Source organism: Grampus griseus, assembly GCF_964374135.1.
Source record: "Grampus griseus genome assembly, chromosome: 3".
Lineage (NCBI taxonomy): Eukaryota > Metazoa > Chordata > Mammalia > Artiodactyla > Delphinidae > Grampus > Grampus griseus.
In genome coordinates this window covers 26731137-26753283 of record NC_139019.1, presented here as the reverse complement: position 1 = coordinate 26753283, position 22147 = coordinate 26731137, and the positions used below count along the sequence as shown (strand labels likewise).

The following is a 22147-nucleotide window of genomic DNA, read 5'->3' as shown; positions in this document are numbered from 1 at the left end:
CACTTATACAATGTTATATGTCAGTTATATCTCAATAAAACTGGGGTTCAGGGGGAAAAGCCTGGTAATGCAACTCACCACATTATAACAGAATAAAGAAAAAAACTGATTATTTCAATAGATATAGAAAACGCATTTGATAATATTCAAACACCCCAACCTACACAGGTGATAAAATTCCACAGAACTGAATACCCACACACATGCACATACACACATAAGTACAAACAAAATTGAGGAAATGTGAGTAAAATTAGTGCATTGTATCAGTGTCAATATCCTGGTTGTGATCTTACATATAGTTTTCCAAAATGTTACCACTGGGGAAAACTAGGCACTATATACGAGGAATGTCTCCATATTGCATCTTAAAACTGCATGTGGGCTTCCCTGGTGGTGCAGTGGTTGAGAGTCTGCCTGCCGATGCAGGGGACACGGGTTCGTGCCCCGGTCCGGGAAGATCCCACATGCCGCGGAGCGGCTGGGCCCGTGAGCCATGGTCGCTGAGCCTGCGCGTCCGGAGCCTGTGCTCAGCAACGGGAGAGGACACAACAGTGAGAGGCCCGCGTACCGCAAAAAAAGAAAAAAAAAAAACTGCATGTAAATTTGCACTCATCTCAGTTAAAAAGTCACTTTAGAAAAAGAGAAGGCAAGAATTGGAGAGGAAGGTAGGGAGAAAGAGAGAAGGAGAGAGAGAACAAGAGAGGGGGAGAAACAAAGCAACATTAATAACAAAATTTGGTAAATTTAAAATATATAATAATAATTTTATTAAAAAATACCATTGCCATTCCATCCTTCTAATGTTTCAGTATAGCCTTATAAAATTTTTTAAGCTCCAAATTTTTGCATCTTGAGAAGATCCCAAGCTTTCCAAAGACGCCAACCACATGCTAGTCTGATGACTGTGATACTAGCATACATGACATGGGGTCAAGGATATCATTTAGTTTACAATGCCTACAATCAAAAGCTGTGTCCTGACATAGAGAACAGAAATGTGGTCGCCAAGGGGGAGGGGGGTGGGGGAGGGATGGAGTGGGAGTTTGGGGTTAGCAGATGCAAACTAGTATATATAGGATGGATAAACAACAAGGTCTTACTGTATGGCACAGGGAACTATATTCAATATCCTGTGATAAACCATAATGGAAAAGAACATGAAAAAGAATATATATATGTATAACTGAATCACTTTGCTGTACAGCAGAAATTAACACAACATTGTAAATCAGCTATACTTCAATTAAGAAAAAACCTGTGTCCAGATCCTTTCCTAATCTACATTATGTGAATCTTTATGTTTTCTGTGCTATTTTTGTTTCAGTTATCCTAATAAAGGGTATCATTTTGCCAGAACAGAACCTCACCAACAAATAAAAACAAATAAAAGAGAACTTCCACATCTAATAAAGACTCTTTCCCCAAAACCCCACAGTAAACATCACACTTAAATGGTGATGTGAACAGATATGAAATCTGTTACATGCTGTTCACTTTAAAGTTCAGAACAAGGCACGGATGCCCACTACCGCTACTTATATTCAATACTGTATTGGGATCCTAGCCAGTATCATTAAAAGTTTTAATTTAATTAATTATACTTAATTTAATAGACAATGTAATTAAATATCTCTTGATTAAGCATACTTAAAAGAAGAACTGAAAAGAAACAAAACTGTTACTGTTCACAGGTCTTGTGGTTGTTTAGAAAATGCATGGTAAAACTTTAGAATAGAGTCCACCCAAGTTGCTGGATTTGAGATCCAGTAACAAGGACTGAAGAGCTCACGATGGGTGTCACTAACAGAAATTCTAAGTAGATGAGACAACCCATGAGTTGTCTCAACCCATGAGAAGCAGCAAGAATGAGGAAAGAGCTGAGGCTTAGGATGAAGACCACCAAGCCTTGTTACTCCGCTCCAGCATCTCCCGCTGCAGGAGATCAAGCTCTAGCCTCCGCGAGGCCCCGTATCTCCCTCTTCCACGATACTCACCACAACCACCTGTCTAAACTAACCTGATAAACGGCTGCAGTGGCACTCAAAAGAGCACAGCTAAAACACACATAACTACGAAAGACAGAATAAGTCATTATGAGGAGCTCCAATTTCTACATTATCATTTTTATTTATGTATAAAATCCGTTTTAATGATCCCACCATCAGAGGGAAGCGATATTGTAATCTACAACTACAAATAATCTCTAAAGCAGCAGTATTGGATTTGGAATGTGTTATGGATCTCTGGAGTAGGTACACCTTCCAGGGAGATTTTGCCTAGACTACCATTAAAATAAGATTTAACATTCTGAACACAGGATAACTAATGACCAAGAAGATGTACCTGATAGTGCAATGGAATGCCAACTTTTGCCCACTAAGTATCATCATGTTGGACGACCTGTACTGAAATACTTGAACTTCAACAACCTTAGGAAAGAGGTTAGACAAAAGGACACCATTTCTGAGTTTTTAAACCAGAAAATTAATATGAACCCAGTAAAGTAAAGTAACATACAGTGGCATAGGTATAAGACTTGGATGTTTTCAATATTGACACAGGCCACCTCTGGCAGAACTACTGAAGAGAACTACAATGTCCTTTGTGTCCTTTCACATTCCTGAGGCAAAAGATTCGGATGATGACAATACTATCATAGGTTTCTGCAAATTGGGCTCTACTTCTTTCATAATTAAGAACACCCTGTCCAACATGACAGCCACTGGCCACTTATTGCTACTGAGCACTTGAACTGAATTAAGATACTCTGTAAGGGTAAAATACACACTGGATTTCAAAGACTTCATACAAGAAAAAAATATATACAATCTCAGTCATAATTTTACACTGATTAAATGTTGAAATGATTTTTTTCTATTTAAGTGAAATAAAATGTATTATTAAAATTAATTTCATCTGTTTTTTTTTAACTTTTTCTAATGTGGCTACTAAAAACTTTTTAATTACATTTGTGGCTCACATTACATATCTAGAAGACAGTGTTAATTTAGAAAGTCAAAAGGTATTTTAAATGATACGTGTATAATATATAAATCGCATTTAAGACATTAATGCATGTTTATAAGACACTTTGTATGTCATTTGGTAGCAAATTCCTATAAAGATAGGCATGATCTTATAACAATAGTACAAAAGAGGCACCATTCGTTGAGTTCCAACTTTTTGACCTGACAGTGCTAAAGACTTCAGCTAGATTATCTGTAACCCTCCCATCCTCATCTGAATGAGGGAGACTGAGGAATCTGCCCCAGATCACACAGCTAGGTGTCCCTCTACTTAATCCTGAGCCTGGCCTGAGCTCCTGACTCCAGTCCACTCTTGGAATAGGCATGAGTAACAACCTCACTAATGGTGTGCGACACTCTGGAATACTTCAGTAGGGAACAGCCTGCAGCAGAAAGAGGCGACAACACGGCCACAAAAGAGAGAAGCAGACTAGCCACGAAGCTAAGACAGATTGCCAAAAGAAGGAGCCTTCTAAAATCCAAAATACCTTCCTCACCAAGCTCTGGAAAAATCAGGCATGCAAAACTTTGGCAATCCTTCATCCGTCTTCTCCCCCAACACGCTCCTAGCAGAATAGGTGATGGAAGTCTCCAGATCTCTGCTCAGCATGACCACAAGTACCCACAGAAAGCAATTTCCCTTCCTTCAGCAGCGGGCAAAGTGTAAGTGAAGCGTGGGGTGATGGGCGCCTGGTGGGGAGGAGGGAGGAGAGCTGGCCAGAAAAAAAAAAAAAAAAAAAAACACAGGAAGCAAGAGTGACATTCAGACGAGAACCTAGGAATGGTTCAGAACAGGACACTTTATCACACCTGATTTAATTCGAAGACTGTTTTCAGGATGCGAAGGTCTAGACTCATAATCAGTTACTTACGTAATCCTCCTCACTGAGCCCTTGCTTCTCAACAGAACTTTTCACCTCCATGGAAAACTTCTCAAACTCAGGTTTCACTGTCCTCAGTAGAGTGATTGTTTGGAGGGATGAGTACGCCTGCTTAGCTTCAAAGTCGTGTTTGTCTCCTCTCTTCCATGAGCCATCTCCTACGGGAGAAGGAAAAATATTTACAATTCCAAGCCAGTCACCATAAAGGGGCCATTCTCCCTTTCCAACTGCGAAGTGTCTCTACATGTTTCTTTTGGTGGCTGGGGCAGGAGGTATTGTCACAGTTTTGCACTTGGATAGAAAGTGACAATGTCAAGATCCTCAAAGGAGAAGAACACGTGTTCCTTTGAAATGTGAGGCAGAAACAAAAGCACTGTTGTGTTCATTGCCTTATAATAACCCTGTAACTAATTTTCAGCCCCCAAGAATTGCAGCACTGCAGGAGTAAGCAGTAGGTCTATTCCTTTCCATTCACACTTAGTTTTTAATATTTTTTAATCAACTGTGGAGGTCAACCAAGATGTTACTGCGCTACAGTAAACCCGACACTATGTAGATGTGGAAGGCAGGGATGGCTATGTACGACAACATGAGTATTATAAAGTTGGTGCTAAAAGGAAAAGGTTTGAGGGCTTCCCTGGTGGCGCAGTGGTTGAGAGTCCGCCTGCTGATGCAGGGGACGCAGGTTCGTGCCCCGGTCCGGGAAGATCCCACATGCTGCCGAGCGGCTAGGCCCGTGAGTCATGGCCGCTGAGCTTGCGCGTCCGGAGCCTGTGCTCCTCAACAGTGAGAGGACCGCGTACCGCAAAAAAAAAAAAAAAAGGTTTGAGATTATTGATATTTCTTGAAATGTTTCTCGAATCTCTTCAGACTGAAAAGTAGCTTAGGTGAACTTGAGGATTTATATCTCTCTAGTGCTGGCAACATCAAAAAGATTATTTATTGGACAAGTCGATCTGTGCATCAATAGTAATAAAATAAAAATTGCTAACATTTATTGAGTGTATATATATATATATGTATATATATATATTATAGTAAAAGCTTAGTTATTGAACACTTTATATTTATAAACTCATTTAATCCTCACAAGATCCCATGACTGTGGGTACAATTATCCTCTCTATTTTACAGATGAGGAAACTGAGGCATTCAGAAGCTGGGTACCCCGCTGCTTCACAGCTCTCCCTTTCACAAAAGCAAAGGCAAATTACATGGATAAGAATCATTCCTCTTCTCTTTCTTATTTCATTTTTGAGAAAACATGTGGCTTGCAGGACCCCAAAAGGAAACATGGACCTCTAACTTTTGACCATAATAATAATAATTCTGTGAATTATCATTATGAGTTCTTGAGATCTCTGCAAATACAACAAGGCATTCAACCAGCTGGAGTCCAACATCACAGTCATTTGTTTGCCCTGAGCCCAGAGTCCAGTGCAGATGCCCAGAGCCCAGCGGCTAAGAGAAGATGCTTCTGGAATGTGCAGCCAGGGCTCCATGGCCCTTGCGCTACTCTTACAGAAAAAGTTCAGTTAGGAGCTGGTGGTTTTGGAATTTCTATCATAGCTTAAATCAGACAAACATGGATTAACTGAACTACGTGCAAGTTTCTGTGACAGCCAGCACAGTGGGCACCATAAATGTTTTGAACAGTCTCCACCACTTCAAGAGGGGAATTTAGAGATGGGCATGTAAACACCTGAAGTCATTACAGGGTAACAGTTAGCTTACTATGCGGGGCGGGCGGTGGTACATGGAAACCACGCAGAGTACAGAGGAAGAGGTAACCAGCTCCAAAGAGGGAAATTTCATGCCAGGAGGAGGCATCAGCCTGGCCCTAAATGTGTGAATAAGATTTTAATAAGAGGAGAAGGGGATGGAAAAGCATGCTTGGCAGAATCTACGGCACGGGCAGAGGTGCAAATGTGCATGACATCCAGTGGGCAGCTGGGAACCTCTGTCTGGAGCATGAGAAAAGGCAGAGACGAAGAATTTGTTTGTGGAGGCATCTGTTTAATCATAATCCTAAAAATAGCAGCCATTTATTAATTGCTTAGTATGTGCCAGGGAGCTGTTAAAAGATAAATAAGACAGAGTCAAGGACAGAATTCATTAAGGGCTCGATCCATTCGCAATGAGCACAAGAGTAAATTTCAAGCCACTGAACAAAACTTGATGAAGTCCTCCTCCTCCACTATGAAACCTCCCAAACCCCAGGGAGGCCACAGCTATGCCGGCGCTTGCTCAGAGGGCAAGTGAGCTGTGTGACACTGTCATCCGCCAGGGCCAACCCCTCTGGGTGCTGAAGACATGGACAACGCAGCCTTCTGTCAAGAGGCCAAATCCATTTGCCAGCAAGACCCCAAATTCTAAGAATGTCCATCTTCAACCCATGAAGGAACCCATTTCTTCTAGGTGTGCAATCCACATGTATTGATTCTTTTTTAATTGACTCGAGGTATCAAGAATCAGCAGGAATGGTGTTTCTTAGGCAATGAGGGTCAGAGTTTCTCGGCTTTGAGTAAGAGAACCCTCCAGGCACAAGAAAGGAAATAACCCTATAGGGTATTATGCTGTGTAATTCACATAGAACTGGAAACAGCAACTATCTTAGTTACTAATATGGAAAAAACTTTTTTTTTTAATCTTGAAAGAAGTGAAATACGGTACAATAAATCTGTCTACCACAATCTAAAAGGTAATGATCTTGGGGTTTCGTTTTCTAGAAAAAAAGAAGGGACTTCCCTGGCGGTCCAGTGGTCAGGGGGCATGGGTTTGAATCCCTGGTCGAGGAACTAAGATCCCACACTACCGTGTGGCACGGCCAAAAAATAAAAACAAACAAAAATTTTAAAAAAGAAAGAAAGAAGAGTGGAAACAAAAGTGCTTAGTAAATGTAAGCCAAACTAAATAGATATCTAGTCACAACCATAACCAATACTATGACTTCCTGCTTTGTGTGTGTTTCTTATTGTACTGTGTCAGTAACCTCTCAGGGCCACTGAACCCTAGGAAAAGCAGAGGTCGGCTTGGCATGATGCCCCATCAGTGGGGACAAGTTTAATTCAGCAGACACTGGGTGCCTCTGGAGATCTACGAGCGGAACAGAAGAATGACATGATCAGACTCATGCCTTGGGAAATAGCAATGGATTAGACTGGGAGACGCTGAGGGTTCACAGCCACAGTAACCCAGGCAAGGGGTTACCAGAGGTTATATGTGGGAAGTCACACCCCCCAAAAAATTGAACATGGCTCTCCAGGTGGTTAGAATTACAGGCATCTTTTCTTTTCTTTTCTTTTTTTATGTGTTTTTCTGACTTTAGCAAATTTTCAGCAGTATATTTACTGCTTTTATAATCATAAAAAGAGGGAGGGCCCTTGAGAATGAATGCAGAGGGCTGTGCAAGAGGAATCTGAAGACTCTACAAGAGTGAGGGAGTGAACGACAGCCGAGAGGGACGCGCGTCACCAGTGATGCCAGAGGGGAAAAGCAAATGGTTGTCAGAAGAAATAGCAGAGCCAGAGGGAGGAGGAGGGGTTACGTGGACACAGAAATGACAGTGATTTCAGTTAGGGGCATGGTCAATCCAAGGTGACTGACTACAGAGCACCCAAGGGGCAGCACCAGGCTGGGGTTGGAAAGAGGGGTCTGAAGCCAGCAAGAGAAGTGAGGGCTAGAGAGGATGCTGGCTGTCACGTCCATATGTCTTATACTTAGTACCCAGAAGCAGAGGGCGGAGGGTGAGCACACACACTTTGGGGACGCTGTTTTTAGTGGGCAAAGGACTAAAAGGAGACAGAAGAGCTAAGAGAAAGCCCGAAGAATGCTGTACCACCAAAGCTAAGAAAAACAGGGTTTCCGGAAAGAAATGGGCGGAAACAGTACGGCAAGGACTAGAGCTGTATATAGCTCTACTGTAGCAGCCACTAGCTCCATGGGTGACTGCTTACATTTCAATTACTCAAGATTAAATAAAATTTCAGTTTCTCACTCGCACTGGCCACATTTTAAATGTGCAATAGTCACATGTGGCCAGTGGCTCCTGTATTGGGCAACACAGTAGGACACAGCCAGCATCATAGAAAGTTCCCCTGGACAACACTGCTTTAGAGGCATGTAGGCACGGTCTGCACTAAGGCTGATGGCTTTGGTGATGAGAAGGTCAGCGGCGACCTAACACTCTCAGAGGAGTGGTGGGTCTTGTTGTCATACTCTTACAATGGTCCTGAACAAGGGATTAAGAAGAGGAGAAAGAAGTCGGCTAATGAGAAGTAGGGCAGAGAAGGTGATGCTTGCAGTTGCTTCAGGAATAAGGGAAAGTGAATTTGCTTTCTTTGTTTGGTTTGGTTTTAAACATCATGGAGCCCCAAGCTTGCATTTAGAGTGAGAAGGGTACAGAATATTTGTGAAAGAGGAAATAACCTGTTCAGCACCAAGCCCTGTGCTTGGCAATCCTGCGGCCAGGGAGCTGGTGAGAGCCGCAGTACTGGGTTAACTGTGTCATCCTGTAGCTCTCAGTACTTACCGAGGACCCAGCACATAGAAAGCCTTCGGTAAATGTGCGCTGAATGACGGAGCTGAGACATCACAGACTACATCCAAAAAATGATGCCTAGAGTACACCTGGGCTGGCTGCAGAGTACGTGGCTCTTGCCCTCTGGAAGCCAATTAAGTGAGACAAAAGGATTGGCCACCCTGCCTCACCGCAACCTCTCCAAATACCCAGGAGTTACCTGCTTGCCTTGAGCGAGGCTGGTCCAGATTCTCCCATCAGTGATAACAGCACCACTTACTGAGCGATGCCATTGTGAATGGCTTTGCCTGGAGCATTTCATTTTTTAATCTTAATGAAAACTCTGTGAGGAATATTTAAGTATGATCCCCATCTTACAGATAAGGAAACTGAGGCTCAAGGAGATTAACATGCCCGAAGTCACTTGGTTAATAAGTAGAAGCAGGATTCAAACGCAAGCCAGCCTCCAAACTCCAGTGCGGTGCCTGCTCTTCATTCATCTCATCAAAGTTTGGTGTGTTCTAAGATTTAAAACTTCAAATTCAGTGGAGGACAAGAATGTTAAAAATAAAAGTAACAGAGGAAGAAAGATCAGAGGAAGAAGTGTCTAAACGTGGTTTAACAACTCTTACAGTTGAAAGACTGTGTGAGAATTCCTTCTCTTTTCTCATTACCCTAAACTGACTATAACAGGAATATATCACTTTAATAGCAAAATATAAATCCAACCCTTCCCCAGTTTTTCTGCCATTTTTCTACTTTTAGCGAGTCAAGTAATTTATGTGCATGACCAGCCCTGGAATTCTCCCATCCTCACCTTACTGAGTGCTTCTGTGTTCTCAGGAAGTCAGGAAAGCTCTACAATAACCTTACAGTCCCAGACAAGATTGCGCAAATGACTTTCCACCTAACTTACATCCAAAGAACATAATGCCAGCGAATGAAAATGCCAACAGGTGCTATTCAAAACCCTGCAGCGCAATATATATCATCTTCACTCTGGATTTTTTTAAAACCTATCCTTTCAATCTTATTTTCCATCACTTGAATTCCCTCATAATACATTCAGAACTCCTGTAACAATATAATTGGGGCAGATCTGAGAATTTTTCTGAGTGCTCACCAAGACAATCTAATAATCAGTAAATATGGACACGCTATCAATATGTTTTCTTAAAAAACCAATCTCAAGTATTATTTAAAACAGAGCCTTTTTCTAGAACTGGTGTAGACTTTGATGTGAGGAAGCACAGGGAGAAGAGGATGTTGGAGAAATTTTCAGGATAATATATCTGATTCTTAGAGTATAAAAATCTCAGAGAAAGTCCTTTATGAGTGACAGACACCAGAACCTTGGTCTAGGTCACTGTGCCTGCCATAAGATTCTATTTACTGCTTCTACTCTGAAGAGGAAAAGTGCTTCAGGGTCTGCGGCAAACCTCCCTACATCCATTCTCCCATCCATTCTCTCTGTTACTCCCTTAGTAACAGATTCCTGAATTGATGTGGGGTAGCAGTGAGCCCAGCTAAAAGCACACATTTCCTGGCCCCCCTCCCAACCACGGGTAGCAAATGATACGTAAGCGAAAGTTAATGAGTGGGGCTTCCAGAGAGCCCTTCAAACAGAACTGAGTCAACTGAAAAGGATCTCTTTTTGCCTCTCATCTTTCCCCTTCTGTCTTGCCTAGAATTAAGACACAATCCCTGGAATCCTAGCCACTATCTCATGATCTTGAGGATGGATGCCATTCACTAGGATTGAGGGAGTAGAAAACAAGAAGAAGCTTGGGTCCCTGATGACATTATGGAACCATCATTCTGCCCCGGACTGCCCACCTCTGCACTTCTTACAGTTGAGAGAATAAACCTCTACATTTGTTTAAATTACTATAGCTGGAAGTCTTGGTTATTTGCAGGCAGATATAATTCCTAATGCACCCAGGTCCTTAGGATGTACTAGATAAAAGTTGACTAATTTGGTAACAAAAAAATGTATGGCCTAGGGCTTCCCTGGTGGTGCAGTGGTTGAGAGTCCACCTGCCGATGCAGGGGACACGGGTTTGTGCCCCGGTCCGGGAAGATCCCACATGCCACAGAGCGGCTGGGCCCGTGAGCCATGGCTGCTGAGCCTGCGCGTCCGGAGCCTGTGCTCCGCAACGGGAGAGGCCACAACAGTGAGAGGCCCACATACCACACACACACACAAAAAAGTATGGCTTAAATCAAGCTATATAACTGCACCACAAGAAAATGTACAAACTTATCACTTTTAAAGTACTATATGTAATGGTCAAAGTAAACTAAAATTAATAGTAAATATAGTGAACATTTACTAAGCACTCATCATGTTCCAAGCAGTTTTCTGTTTCTCTCACATACACCACCTCAGTTATTACTCAGCCTGATGCCATGAGATAAGTACTATTATTATCATTAGAAGAAACTAAGACTTGCAGGGGAAGGGCAGGGTTATGTCAGTTTGCCAAGAGCTAGTACATGGCACAGACTCTCAGGCAGGCTGACAGCCGAGCGCAAAGCCTAAGCAACCAGGCTGTAAAAGGGAAAAGAAAGGGGATATAATCAGAAAAACCCTGACACCACAGAAATACAAAGGATCATGAGACACTACTGTAAGCAACTGTATGCCAATAAAATGGACAACATGGAAGAAATGGACAAATTCTAAGAAAGGTACAATCTCCCAAGACTGAACCAGGAAGAACAGAAATATGACCAGACCAGTCACAAGCACTGAAATTGAAACTGTTATTTAAAAACTCCCAACAAACAAAAGCCCAGGACCTGATGGCTTCACAGGCGAATTCTATCAAACATTTAAAGAAGAGCTAATATCTATCCTTCTGAAACTGTTCCAAAAAATTGCAGGGGAAGGAAAACTCCCAAACTCATTCTATGAGCTCACCATCACCCTGATACCAAAACCAGACAAAAATGTCACAAAAAAAGAAAATTACAGGCCAATATCACTGATGAACATAGATGCAAAAATCCTCAACAAAATACTAGCCATCTGAATCCAACAATACACTAAAAGGATCATATACCATGATCAAGTGGGGTTTATCCCAGGGATGCAAGGATTTTTCAAAATCCACAAATCAATCAGTGTGATACACCACATCAACAAATTGAAGAATAAAAACCATATGAGCATCGCAATAGATGCAGAAAAAGTTTTTGACAAAATCCAGCCCCATTTATGATAAAAACTCTATAGAAAGCGGGCACAGAGGGAATATACCTCAACATAATAAAAGCCATATATGACAAAACTACAGTTAATATCATACTCAATGGAGAAAAGCTGAAAGCATTTCCTCTAAGATCAGGAACAAGACAAGGATGTCCACTCTTGCTACTTTTATTCAACATAATTTTGGAAGTCCTAGCTATGGCAATCAGAGAAGAAAAAGAAATAAAAGGAATCCAAATTGGAAAAGAAAAGTTAAACTGTCACTGTTTGCAGATGACATGATACTATATGTAGAAAATCCCAAAGATGGTACCAGAAAACTACTAGAGCTCATCAATGAATTTGGTAAATTTGCAGGTTACAAAATTAATTAATACACAGAAATCTGTTGCATTCCTATACACTAACAACAAAAGATCAGAAAGAGAAATTCAAGAAACAATCCCACTTACCATCACATCAAAAAGAATAAAATACTTAGGAATAAACCTACCTAAGGTGACAAAAGACCTGAACTCTGAAAACTATAAGATGCTGATGAAAGAAATCAAAGAAGACACAAACAGATGGAAAGATATACCATGTTCTTGGATTGGAAGAATCCATACTGTCAAAATGACGATACTACCCAAGGGAGTCTGCAGATTCAATGCAATCCCTATCAAATTACCAATAGCATTTTTCACAGAACTAGAACAAAAAAATGTTAAAATGTTTATGGAGACACAAAAGACCCTGAACAGCTAAAGCAATCTTGAGAAGAAAATGGAGCTGGAGGAATCAGGCTTCCTGACTTCAGACTATATTACAAAGCTATAGTCATCAAAACAGTATGGTACTGGGCTTCCCTGGTGGCACAGTCATTAAGAATCCGCCTGCCAATACAGGGGACACGGGTTCGAGCCCTGGTCCGGGAAGATCCCACATACCGTGGAGCAACTAAGCCCATGCGCCACAACTGAGCCTGTGCTCTATAGCCTGCAAGTCACAACTACTGAGCCCGTGAGCCTAGAGCCCATGCTCCACAACAAAAGAAGCCACCGTGATCAGAAACCTGCACACTGCAACGAAGAGTAGCCCCAACTCACCACAATAGAGAAAGCCCACGCACAGCAACGAAGAACCAATGCAGTCAAAAATAAATAAATTTTTTAAAAAAACAGTATGGTACTGGCACAAAAATAGAAATATAGATCAATGGCATAGGATAGAAAGCCCAGAAATAAACCCACACTCCTATGGTCAATTAATCTACAACAAAGAAGTCAAGACTATACAATGGGGGAAAGACAGTCTCTTTAATAAATGGTGCTGGGAAAACTGGACAGCTACATGTAAAAAAAATGAAATTAGAACACTCTTTAACACCATACACAAAAATAAGCTCAAAATGGATTAAAGACCTAAATGTAAGACTGAACACTATAAAATTCTTAGAGAAAACATAGGCAGAACACTCTCTGACATAAACTACAGCAAGATTTTTTCTGATCTGTCTCCCAGAGTAATGGAAATAAAAACAAAAATAAACAAATGGGACCTAATTTAACTCAAAAGCTTTTGCACAGCAAAGGAAACCATAAATAAAACAAAAAGACAACCCACAGATTGGGAGAAAATATTTGCAAATGATGTGACCAACAAGGGATTAGTCTCCAAAATTTACAAACAGCTCAAGTGGCTTAATATCATCAAAACAAACAACCCAATCAAAACATGGGCAGAAGACCTAAATAGACATTTCTCCAAAGAAGACATATAGATGGCCAAGAGGCACATGAAAAGACGTTCAACATCGCTAATTACTAGAGAAATGCAAATCAAAACTACAGTGAGGTATCACCTCACACCAGTCAAAACAGCTATCATCAAAAAATCTACAAAAAATAAATGCTGGAGAGTGCGTGAAGAGAAGGGAACCCTCCCACACCATTGGTGGGAATGTAAATTGGTACAGCCACTGTGGAGAACAGTATGGAGGTTCCTTAAAAAACTAAAAATAGGACTACCATATGATCCCTCTATCCCACTCCTGGGCACATATACAGAGAAAAACATGGTCTGAAAGGATACATGCACCCCAATGTTCATTGCAGCACTGTTTACAATAGCCAAGACATGGAAGCAACCTAAATATCCATCGACAGAGGAATGGATAAAGAAGATATGGCACATATATACAATGGCATATTACTCATTCATTAAAAAGGATGAAATAATACCATTTGCGGCAACATGGATGGACCTAGAGATTGTCATACTGAGTGAAGTAAGTCAGACAGAGAAAGAGAAATATCATATGATGTCACTTATATGCAGAATCTAAAAAGAAATGATACAAATGAACTTATTTACAAAACAGAAACAGACTCACAGACTTAGAGAACGAACTTATGGTTACCAGAAAGAAAGGGTCGGGGGAAGGGATAGTTACCGAGTTTGGGATTGTCATGCACACACCGCTATATTTAAAATGTATAACCAACAAGGACCTACTGTATAGCACAGGGAACTCTGCTCAATATTATGTAACAACCTAAATGGGAAAAGAATTTGAAAAAGAATAGGCTCGTGTATATGTATAACTGAATCACTTTGCTGTACACCTGAAATTATCACAACATTGTTAATCAACTATACTGCAATATAAAGTAAAAAGTTTTAAAAAATAAAATAAATAAATTTTTAAAAATTTGAAAAAAGAAAAACCAAGGATTTGGTAGATTGTATCAGAGCACATTGTATAACTCCATGCAATTCAGTTTTCAAGAAGCAGAAAAACTGAACTAATGGAAAAATAAGTTTTAAAAAGTTGTCCCAAAAATCACCAACAATAAGTCATACATACATAAAGCCAATAGTAAGTCATATACCTATGTATATACATATACATGACTTCTTATGCACTCGTATTTTGCACTGAGAAGGATACAGCACCACTTTTGTAGTATTCTTGCCAAAAATGTGTAAACTCAACTTATCATTTGAAAACACCAGATAAATCCAAATTGAGAGACATTCTACAAAATAACAGACTTATCCAAAGTGTCAGGTCATAAATAACAAGGAAAGGTTGAAGAACTATCACAGACTAGAGAAGATTAAGAAGACACACAACTGGGCTTCCCTAGTGGCGCAGTGGTTGAGAGTCCGCCTGCCCATGCAGGGGACGCGGGTTCGTGCCTCGGTCCGGGAGGATCCCACATGCCGTGGAGCGGCTTGGCCCGTGAGCCATGGCTGCTGAGCCTGCGCATCCGGAGCCTGTGCTCCGCAACGGGAGAGGCCACAACTGTGAGAGGCCCGCGTACTGCAAAAAAAATAAACAAACAAACAAAAAGAAGACACACAACTAAATAGATTGGATCCTGGAACAGAAAAAGAGCATTCGGAGGAAACGTAGTAAATTTCAAATAAAGCCTGTAGTTTAGTCAGTAGTATTGTACTAATGTTAATTTTCTTATTTTGATAATTGTACTATGCCCATTTAAATTGTTAACAGAGGAATCTGGGCAAAAAGTATACACAAACTATTTTTTTTAAAGTTCTCTGTACATCTAAAATTATTTCAAAATAGATTTGTTTTTCAATTTTCCAAAAATTACCTCTGAAAAGAAGTTAGGTCCAGATCGAGAGTTGAATTGTTTCAAGGAATATTCTTATGGTATATAAACTGTTCTAGAGCATAAAAACAATGGAAAGTGTCCCAGTTAATTTTATAAAGCTAATATTAACCTGATATTAAAATCTGACAATACCACCTGAATGCAAGAAAACTGTCTAATCTCATGAGTATAGATTCAAAAATCGTAAATAAAACACTAAAAAGTTAAAATCAGCAATACATCTAAAAAAAATCATGACAAACTATGCTTAATTCCAAGAATACTATAATGGCTCAATACTAGGAAATTTATTAAAAGTACAGATAAAATATATTTGATAACACTCATACTCACTTCCAATTTTTAAAACCACACTTCATAAACTAAAGAATATTTTAACATCTACTTCTGACAAGATATTAGAAATTAAGTATCACCATTGTTATATAATATTATTCTAGAGGCTACGGCCAATGCAGTAAGAAAAGAAAGATAAATATAACATTCAACTATCAAAATGGAGGCATAACTATTGTTATTATTTGAAAGTGATTAAGAAAATCTATTAGAACAGAGGATTTAATATGTGGAATTCTTGTTTTCTATATAACGACTACAGTTACAAAATGTAATAGGAAAAGATCATGAACATAATAAAAACCAAAAAACATAAAATGTCTAAGAATGAACTCAGCAAGAATGGTGCAGAATTCAAATAAAGAAAACTGCAAAACTCTGCTTATGGACATAAAAAGAAATTCAAACAAATAAAATAATTTAAAAGTTAGATGATACAGTGTTGACAGAGATACAGGAAAACAAAATATCTCATACACCGTTGCAAAAATGTAAATTGGCAAACCTCTTTAAAGGACAACTTTGGCAATATCTATCAAAATTTAAATGTATGTAACATTTGACCCAGAATTCTACTTCTAGAAGCTTGTCTTACAGATTACACACACATACATACGTGTGTATGTATGTGCACACATGAATGCACATGGCAAGGCAACTTAATATAGCATTGCTCTTACAGCAAAAAGCTGGAAACGACATAAATATTAAAAAACAAAAGACTGATTAAGAAAGATGGCATATCAGCATTATAAAATACTATGTATCCATACTATAGATAGTATGATCATTTTATTGAACATTTTTCACAAATATATAATTTTTAATAAAATAGACAAGACAGACATCTAAATATTATCAATGTACCTTTATCTGCATGGCAGAGTTTCAGTAACTTATTTTCTTCCCTATGCTTTTCTATGTTTCTCAAATTTTCTGTAATACTTGTGTATTGTAATGAGCAGGGAAAAGTAATGCAAGCTCTATCCGTGGATGAAAGGAATTCCAGTACCTAATATGTACTTGCGCACTTATAATATGCATTCACATGCATTGCCTCAAAATGCTATGCTTGCAGTAGCCAACTTGCAAAACTCAGAATAAATTTTTTTCATTTTTCACCAGTCTCTACCACTGTCTCAATGAATTCAATACTGTAACCAATGATGTAATTACATTCTGATCTTGGGTCAAGAAGCAAAACTGCCACTCTGCTTGTGTAAAGATAGGGGGAAAGACAGTGATGGGAGCAAGCAGGGGAAAACTGGGTGTTTATCCTGCAAGCCTCAAATCTTCAATTTTATCCGCTACAGGAAGAGAGGTTACTTTTGATTCAACAACTTTGCTTTATTCCCGTGAGAAGTATGATTCATTATGTTTATACACAATGATCTACTGCTTAAGTAAGCCAGGAGCTTATCAGAGCAGGAAACTGAGGCATATGCTTTAAGGTTTAGATCCCATCTAACTATATCTCGACCATGATAACTGAGAAGTGGAGCTCAGCATGAACATGCTGTTCGTGATACACACACTTACAGTTCCCCTGTAACTGCCAACGTGCAGTACTTGAGAAAATGGTCCATAGCCCTACACTCTTTACTTCAGAGAGAGCCCTAACCACATTTGGGGAAAATGTTTTATACCTGCGATCTTGATGACTTCCTAGAACACCCTCCATCACAGGAACCCTGGGAACTTCCCCAGATCCATTTTAAGGAGTTAAATGCTTTTGATCGTAACTGTTAGTGGCTTCCCAACTTTTTTTTTTTTTTTTTTTGCAGTCGCTGGCCTCTCACTGTTGTGGCCTCACCCGTTGCGGAGCACAGGCTCCGGACGCGCAGGCTCAGCGGCCATGGCTCATGGGCCTAGTTGCTCCGCGGCACGCGGGATCCTCCCGGACCGGGGCACGGACCCGTGTCCCCTGCATCGGCAGGCGGACTGTCAACCACTGCGCCACCAGGAAAGCCCAAGCTCCCCAAATTTTTATAAGAGAAGCTAAGAGACAGTAATCTAGAAGGAGGAGGGACTGGGAGCAGCACCTTTCAAAATTTTTTACCTCGATTTACAGTAATGGTTATTTTATTTATTTCACATTGTGGTCCATTACAAATACATGTGTAACATGCATAAATATATACACACAAACATGTAATCATATTCCTAAAATAAAAGTTGTATGAAACCATACATATGCTATGTGTGACACACTTTGACATGTTCTATTCTATTACGTTGATGTGTTCGAGTCTATTCCATGCTACTAAAAATTCTGTCCAAATCTCCCTAAAATTACTCCAGCAGTCCATCATGGTGGCAACCCAAAGTTGGAAATGCACTGGGGAGGGGTCCTCAGGGCCTGGATTTATGATCCTTTGGAGTGCTGGAGTGAGCTATGTTCTCCCCAAGTCCCTTGGCATCACAGGTGGTGGTAACTTTTTGCTCTGAGTTCTCAGAGAAGGAAAGCTTGAGACCTTATGAGAAGTGGGAGTGTTCAGAATCACAAATTTCTAAAACCCTATCTATGGAAATCAAATCTACAGAGATGACTCAAGTTATTGGCCCTGTCTCACAATCCCTTTTTGACACCCTGGCAGTGGGAGGGGAAACCGGAGGCAGAGTTACCGTAGGAAGAGCTGTTGAAGAGCTCGATGTTGAAGAAGGCGTAGTCTCCGCTGGTCATCCCGTGCCTGTGCGCCGCCAGCATGATGCCGCGGATGGTGTCGCTGCTCGCACACATGATCACCACTGCGGGGAGGAACAAACAGACGCGTGAAACGCCCCTGCACGGAGGACAGCATCTGACGGGGAACAGGGCACGGCTAAAGTCCTAAAGAATCCTCACAAATTATTCATGAATTACAAAGGGCAGAATAATAGCTTGACAATGGAGAAAGCTATCCATCGCCACCATAACAAAGTGATGGACATCAACATCACCCACCATGGGAGCAGACTCAGGAGTCCCCTGGTGTAACACACCCCGGGCCCCAAACCTCACAGTGGGCGACCTGAATCTAATCAGAAGGAAGGCTCTGCAAACCCAGCTTGGGGGACTGTGTATAGAATAGCGGACCTGCGCCCTTCAAAGTGGTCACTTTCATGAAAAACAAAGATGGCCTGAGGAAATGTTCTAGACTAAAAGAGACTTAGAGAAACAGAAAGCTGACTGCAGTGTGTGGTCCTGGATTGGATCCTGGACCTTAGAAAAATAATAATAAAAGTTTTTCTACAAAGGGCATTATTGAGACAACTGGAGAAATTTGAATAAGGTCTGTAAATTGGATAATAGTATTGTGTTTGTGTTAAAGTTCTTGCTTTTCATAATTCTACTGTGGTTATATGAGTGGATGTCCTTGTTCTTAGGAAACACACACTTCAGTTTTCAGGGGTAAAAGAGCATGATAGCTCTATTTACTCTCAAATGGTTCATTAAAAAGATAGTAATATTTGTGCATGTATATGTACCTGTGTATATATTTGGAGGGGCAAGGGAGGGAAGGGGGAGATTAGAATGGCAAAGCATACCGGCAGAATGCTAACCATTGGTAAAAATCTGGGTGAAGGCTATAGGAGGTGCTTTATACGTTCTTACGTCTTTTCCAAACATACACAATTGTTTCAGAATGAATTCCTTTAAAAAAAATACTTCCAATAAATTCCCAGATTTGCCCAATATAAGATAGTGAGGCTTGTCAGCTGCTTTTTATGCTTTTACTCGCATAGTAAACCTACTTTCCTGAGAAAGCTTTCATTTGGCAAATCAGAGGATGCAGCGAGTGCTACAGGCTTTCTGCAGTCTGAATGTAGAACCCTTTTTCTCAAGCTGTCTCAACATATATAGGAAATAGTTACCAAGATTCCAGGTCCCTCCCCACGTGCTCTCAGTTCACAGCCACACTGTCAGAGCTGAGAGGCTTTAAGCAGCTGCAGAATAGTGTTGTCTGCCACGTAAGAGCTGCAACGGACTAGAGGGAAGTGGGGACCTGGCCTTCATCCAGTTATTTTGATCACTGTTGATGGCCCCTGGACCCCAAGACAGTGCCCGCTGTGCTTTTCTGCACACATGGAGGAGAGGAGAAGCCTGGGCGCCATAACCACATTATCGCCATGCGTGCCAGCCCTGCAGGTTGTGTATGTTCTTTGTAAAAGCATGGGTGCTGAAAGATGCAGAACAAACTTCAGGCTGTGCCAAAGCCTCCTTGGCAGCCTGCGCGAAGGGCCAGGCGCTTGCTGACATTTCATTTACTGCACAGGTTAATTCAGAGAGTTAGATCATGACTCTGACATTTCTTACGACAAAAGGGCTCAGGCGACAGGCTCAAAGTCTGCAGAACAAGTTTTTAAAACAATACAAAACTCCGATAGATTTATAACTGTGGGAGTAGGTGTTGTTTGTGCCTGGAAATATAGTTATATATTTGGGATGAATAGTCAAATTTCAAGATGTCTCAGTAAGGAAGCTTTTGAAGAAACTCCTCATTACTCACTGTGATCTAGACACTTGATTTAGCTCCGATTTGATTCTAGTCCTCTAAATGACAAAAGAGCCAAGGTGTCTCCCAAAACAGCCTGGGCTAAGGCTGGACAAGTTTGAAGAGTGTGGATTCCAAGGGTGGGCAGCACCGGGAGGCTCCAGGAAGCTCTGGCTGACTCTCCACTGGCAGACCTCATCATCTTTTGATCACTTGACCATAGTCCAGAGTCTGGCTCTAAACCTTAAGACACAGAACCTGATTCTGTCAGCACATAAAGAGTAGAGTCATTGCTTGGGGGAGCAGAGTCCCGATAACCTAACTCAGATATTTTTACATAATCTGAAGTGAAGATTAATTTCAATGAGGACCACAGTGGTCACAAACATGTTTGTGCCGACATAGACCTGGGAGTGCTCATTGAGGAGCCAAATTATAAGCAGAAGGATGTTAGTGAGGGTGACGTCAGAATCAGGGAGATCAGCTGCAGGGTTCAAGCATCCAAAGGCATCAGGTCTTGATAACCCAAAGCATCCGTCTAAGAGCTACACCTGGCCCAGGCCTGAACAGGCTGTGTCCTCAGGCCAGAGCACAGGCTTCCCCAAGTCCTGGATGGGCTGTGCCCAACACTGGCCGCTCTGTCACTTCTCTTCTATGTTTACAGCCCTGGCCCTTCTCCTTCTCTCTCTTCCCATCACCACTAAGACCAACCCCTTGTGATAGACACATTCTTTCTTTAAATGTCAGTACCTGCGTGGACCAAGCAAGAGTGACACAGAGCAGCACTGAGCCTATCTGAGCAGACTGGAATTATTGTAGATCCCATCTGTTTTGTGTGGACAATGTGGTCCAATTCTGAAAACGAAATCCCAACTCCCATCGTCATGGGTCAGGTATTGTTTTTCTTCCACAAAACAAACCCATAGTGCACATTATCGCCCAGTTTAAGTTGGAGCAAGCACTTAATGACACTGGCCGAGCAGTCAGAATGCAGAGTCCTTCTACATTTGTAGAATGTTCCTTAATCTCTTATGGCTTTTTCATTCATGCCTAATTCAACAGCAAGTATTTTTAGCAACATGCCTCTATACAATCTTTCGGAAGGTTGAAAATAGTTTTCACTGAAATAGCTTTCTCTTCTTACTCATGTTTCATCAGTTTACATAATAACTAATTAAATTGCATACTTATAATAATAAGTACAACTGCTTTAAACAGATTTATGAGAAATGTGCTGGCAAACATGGGAGAAGTATACCAGCTACCAGCGTTCACTGAGAGCCAATAAAGTTTATAGAGGAAAGGAGAGCATCAGCTAATGCTGCAAGCTGCTTAAGTGGAGGTCAATTAAAATAATTTCTGCTACACTTAAGTATATTTAAATATATAAATATTTAAACATATATTAAGTATATTTAAGTATATTAAATAGATATTTAAATATATAAGTACTAACATTTTTGGTCAAATTGTTAAACTTCTAGAAGAGGAAATGATGATGCGATTCCAAGTTTCTGGATAGACTTTTCATCATTCTGCTCTATTTTTTCCCCCTTGCCAAAGAACATGTGATATTCCATGTTACCCTCCACTATCTGTGATATTCCATGTTACCCTCCACTATCTGATTCCCACAATGTCTTCTGTTAAGTGGCTTCTCCCTACTGCAACACGTTCTTGCAATCACTCTAAGAACAGCAGAGAGAAGTACAAAGGGGTGGCTAGAGAAGTCAATTCAGAGACCCCAAAACAATCCAGGAAGCATACTTGAGTTAGGGTGATACCCTTTCCCCCTTTCAGGTTTACATTTGGAGCAACCTCTAACAGAAGGCCACTCTTCATCTCCCCATGTGCCTACATTTGTCCCTCTCCCCCCATTCCCGTGGGGGAGGAGAAGGAGGGAACTGTCTGATTGCTGAGTCTGGAAAAGACAACTGGGCATACGGGACGCAGCCCTTTCTTCCTTCCTCTTTGGGGTGTGTCTGCTTGCAGAGAGTACACATTACGGGCAACTTTCACCCTGTAGTAAGGGGCGTGTCCTGGAGGGGGGCCTGCAGCGCTACCTGTGAT

The 22147-nt window shown here is 40.9% G+C and overlaps 1 protein-coding gene across 3 annotated transcripts in view; it reads right to left on the bottom strand.

Annotated features, from left to right (window-relative positions):
* Nucleotides 1–22147, bottom strand: part of NPR3 (natriuretic peptide receptor 3) — a 65339-nt gene that overhangs the window by 35842 nt on the left and 7350 nt on the right. For all 3 annotated transcript variants that reach the window (XM_082650676.1, XM_082650674.1, XM_082650675.1), the window contains exons 2-3: nucleotides 18228–18350; nucleotides 3902–4068 (exon numbers count right to left, since the gene is read on the bottom strand). In XM_082650676.1, coding sequence (XP_082506802.1) covers nucleotides 3902–4068; nucleotides 18228–18342 — 282 coding nt within the window. In that variant the 5' untranslated portion in view covers nucleotides 18343–18350. The remainder of the gene's footprint in view (nucleotides 1–3901; nucleotides 4069–18227; nucleotides 18351–22147) is intronic.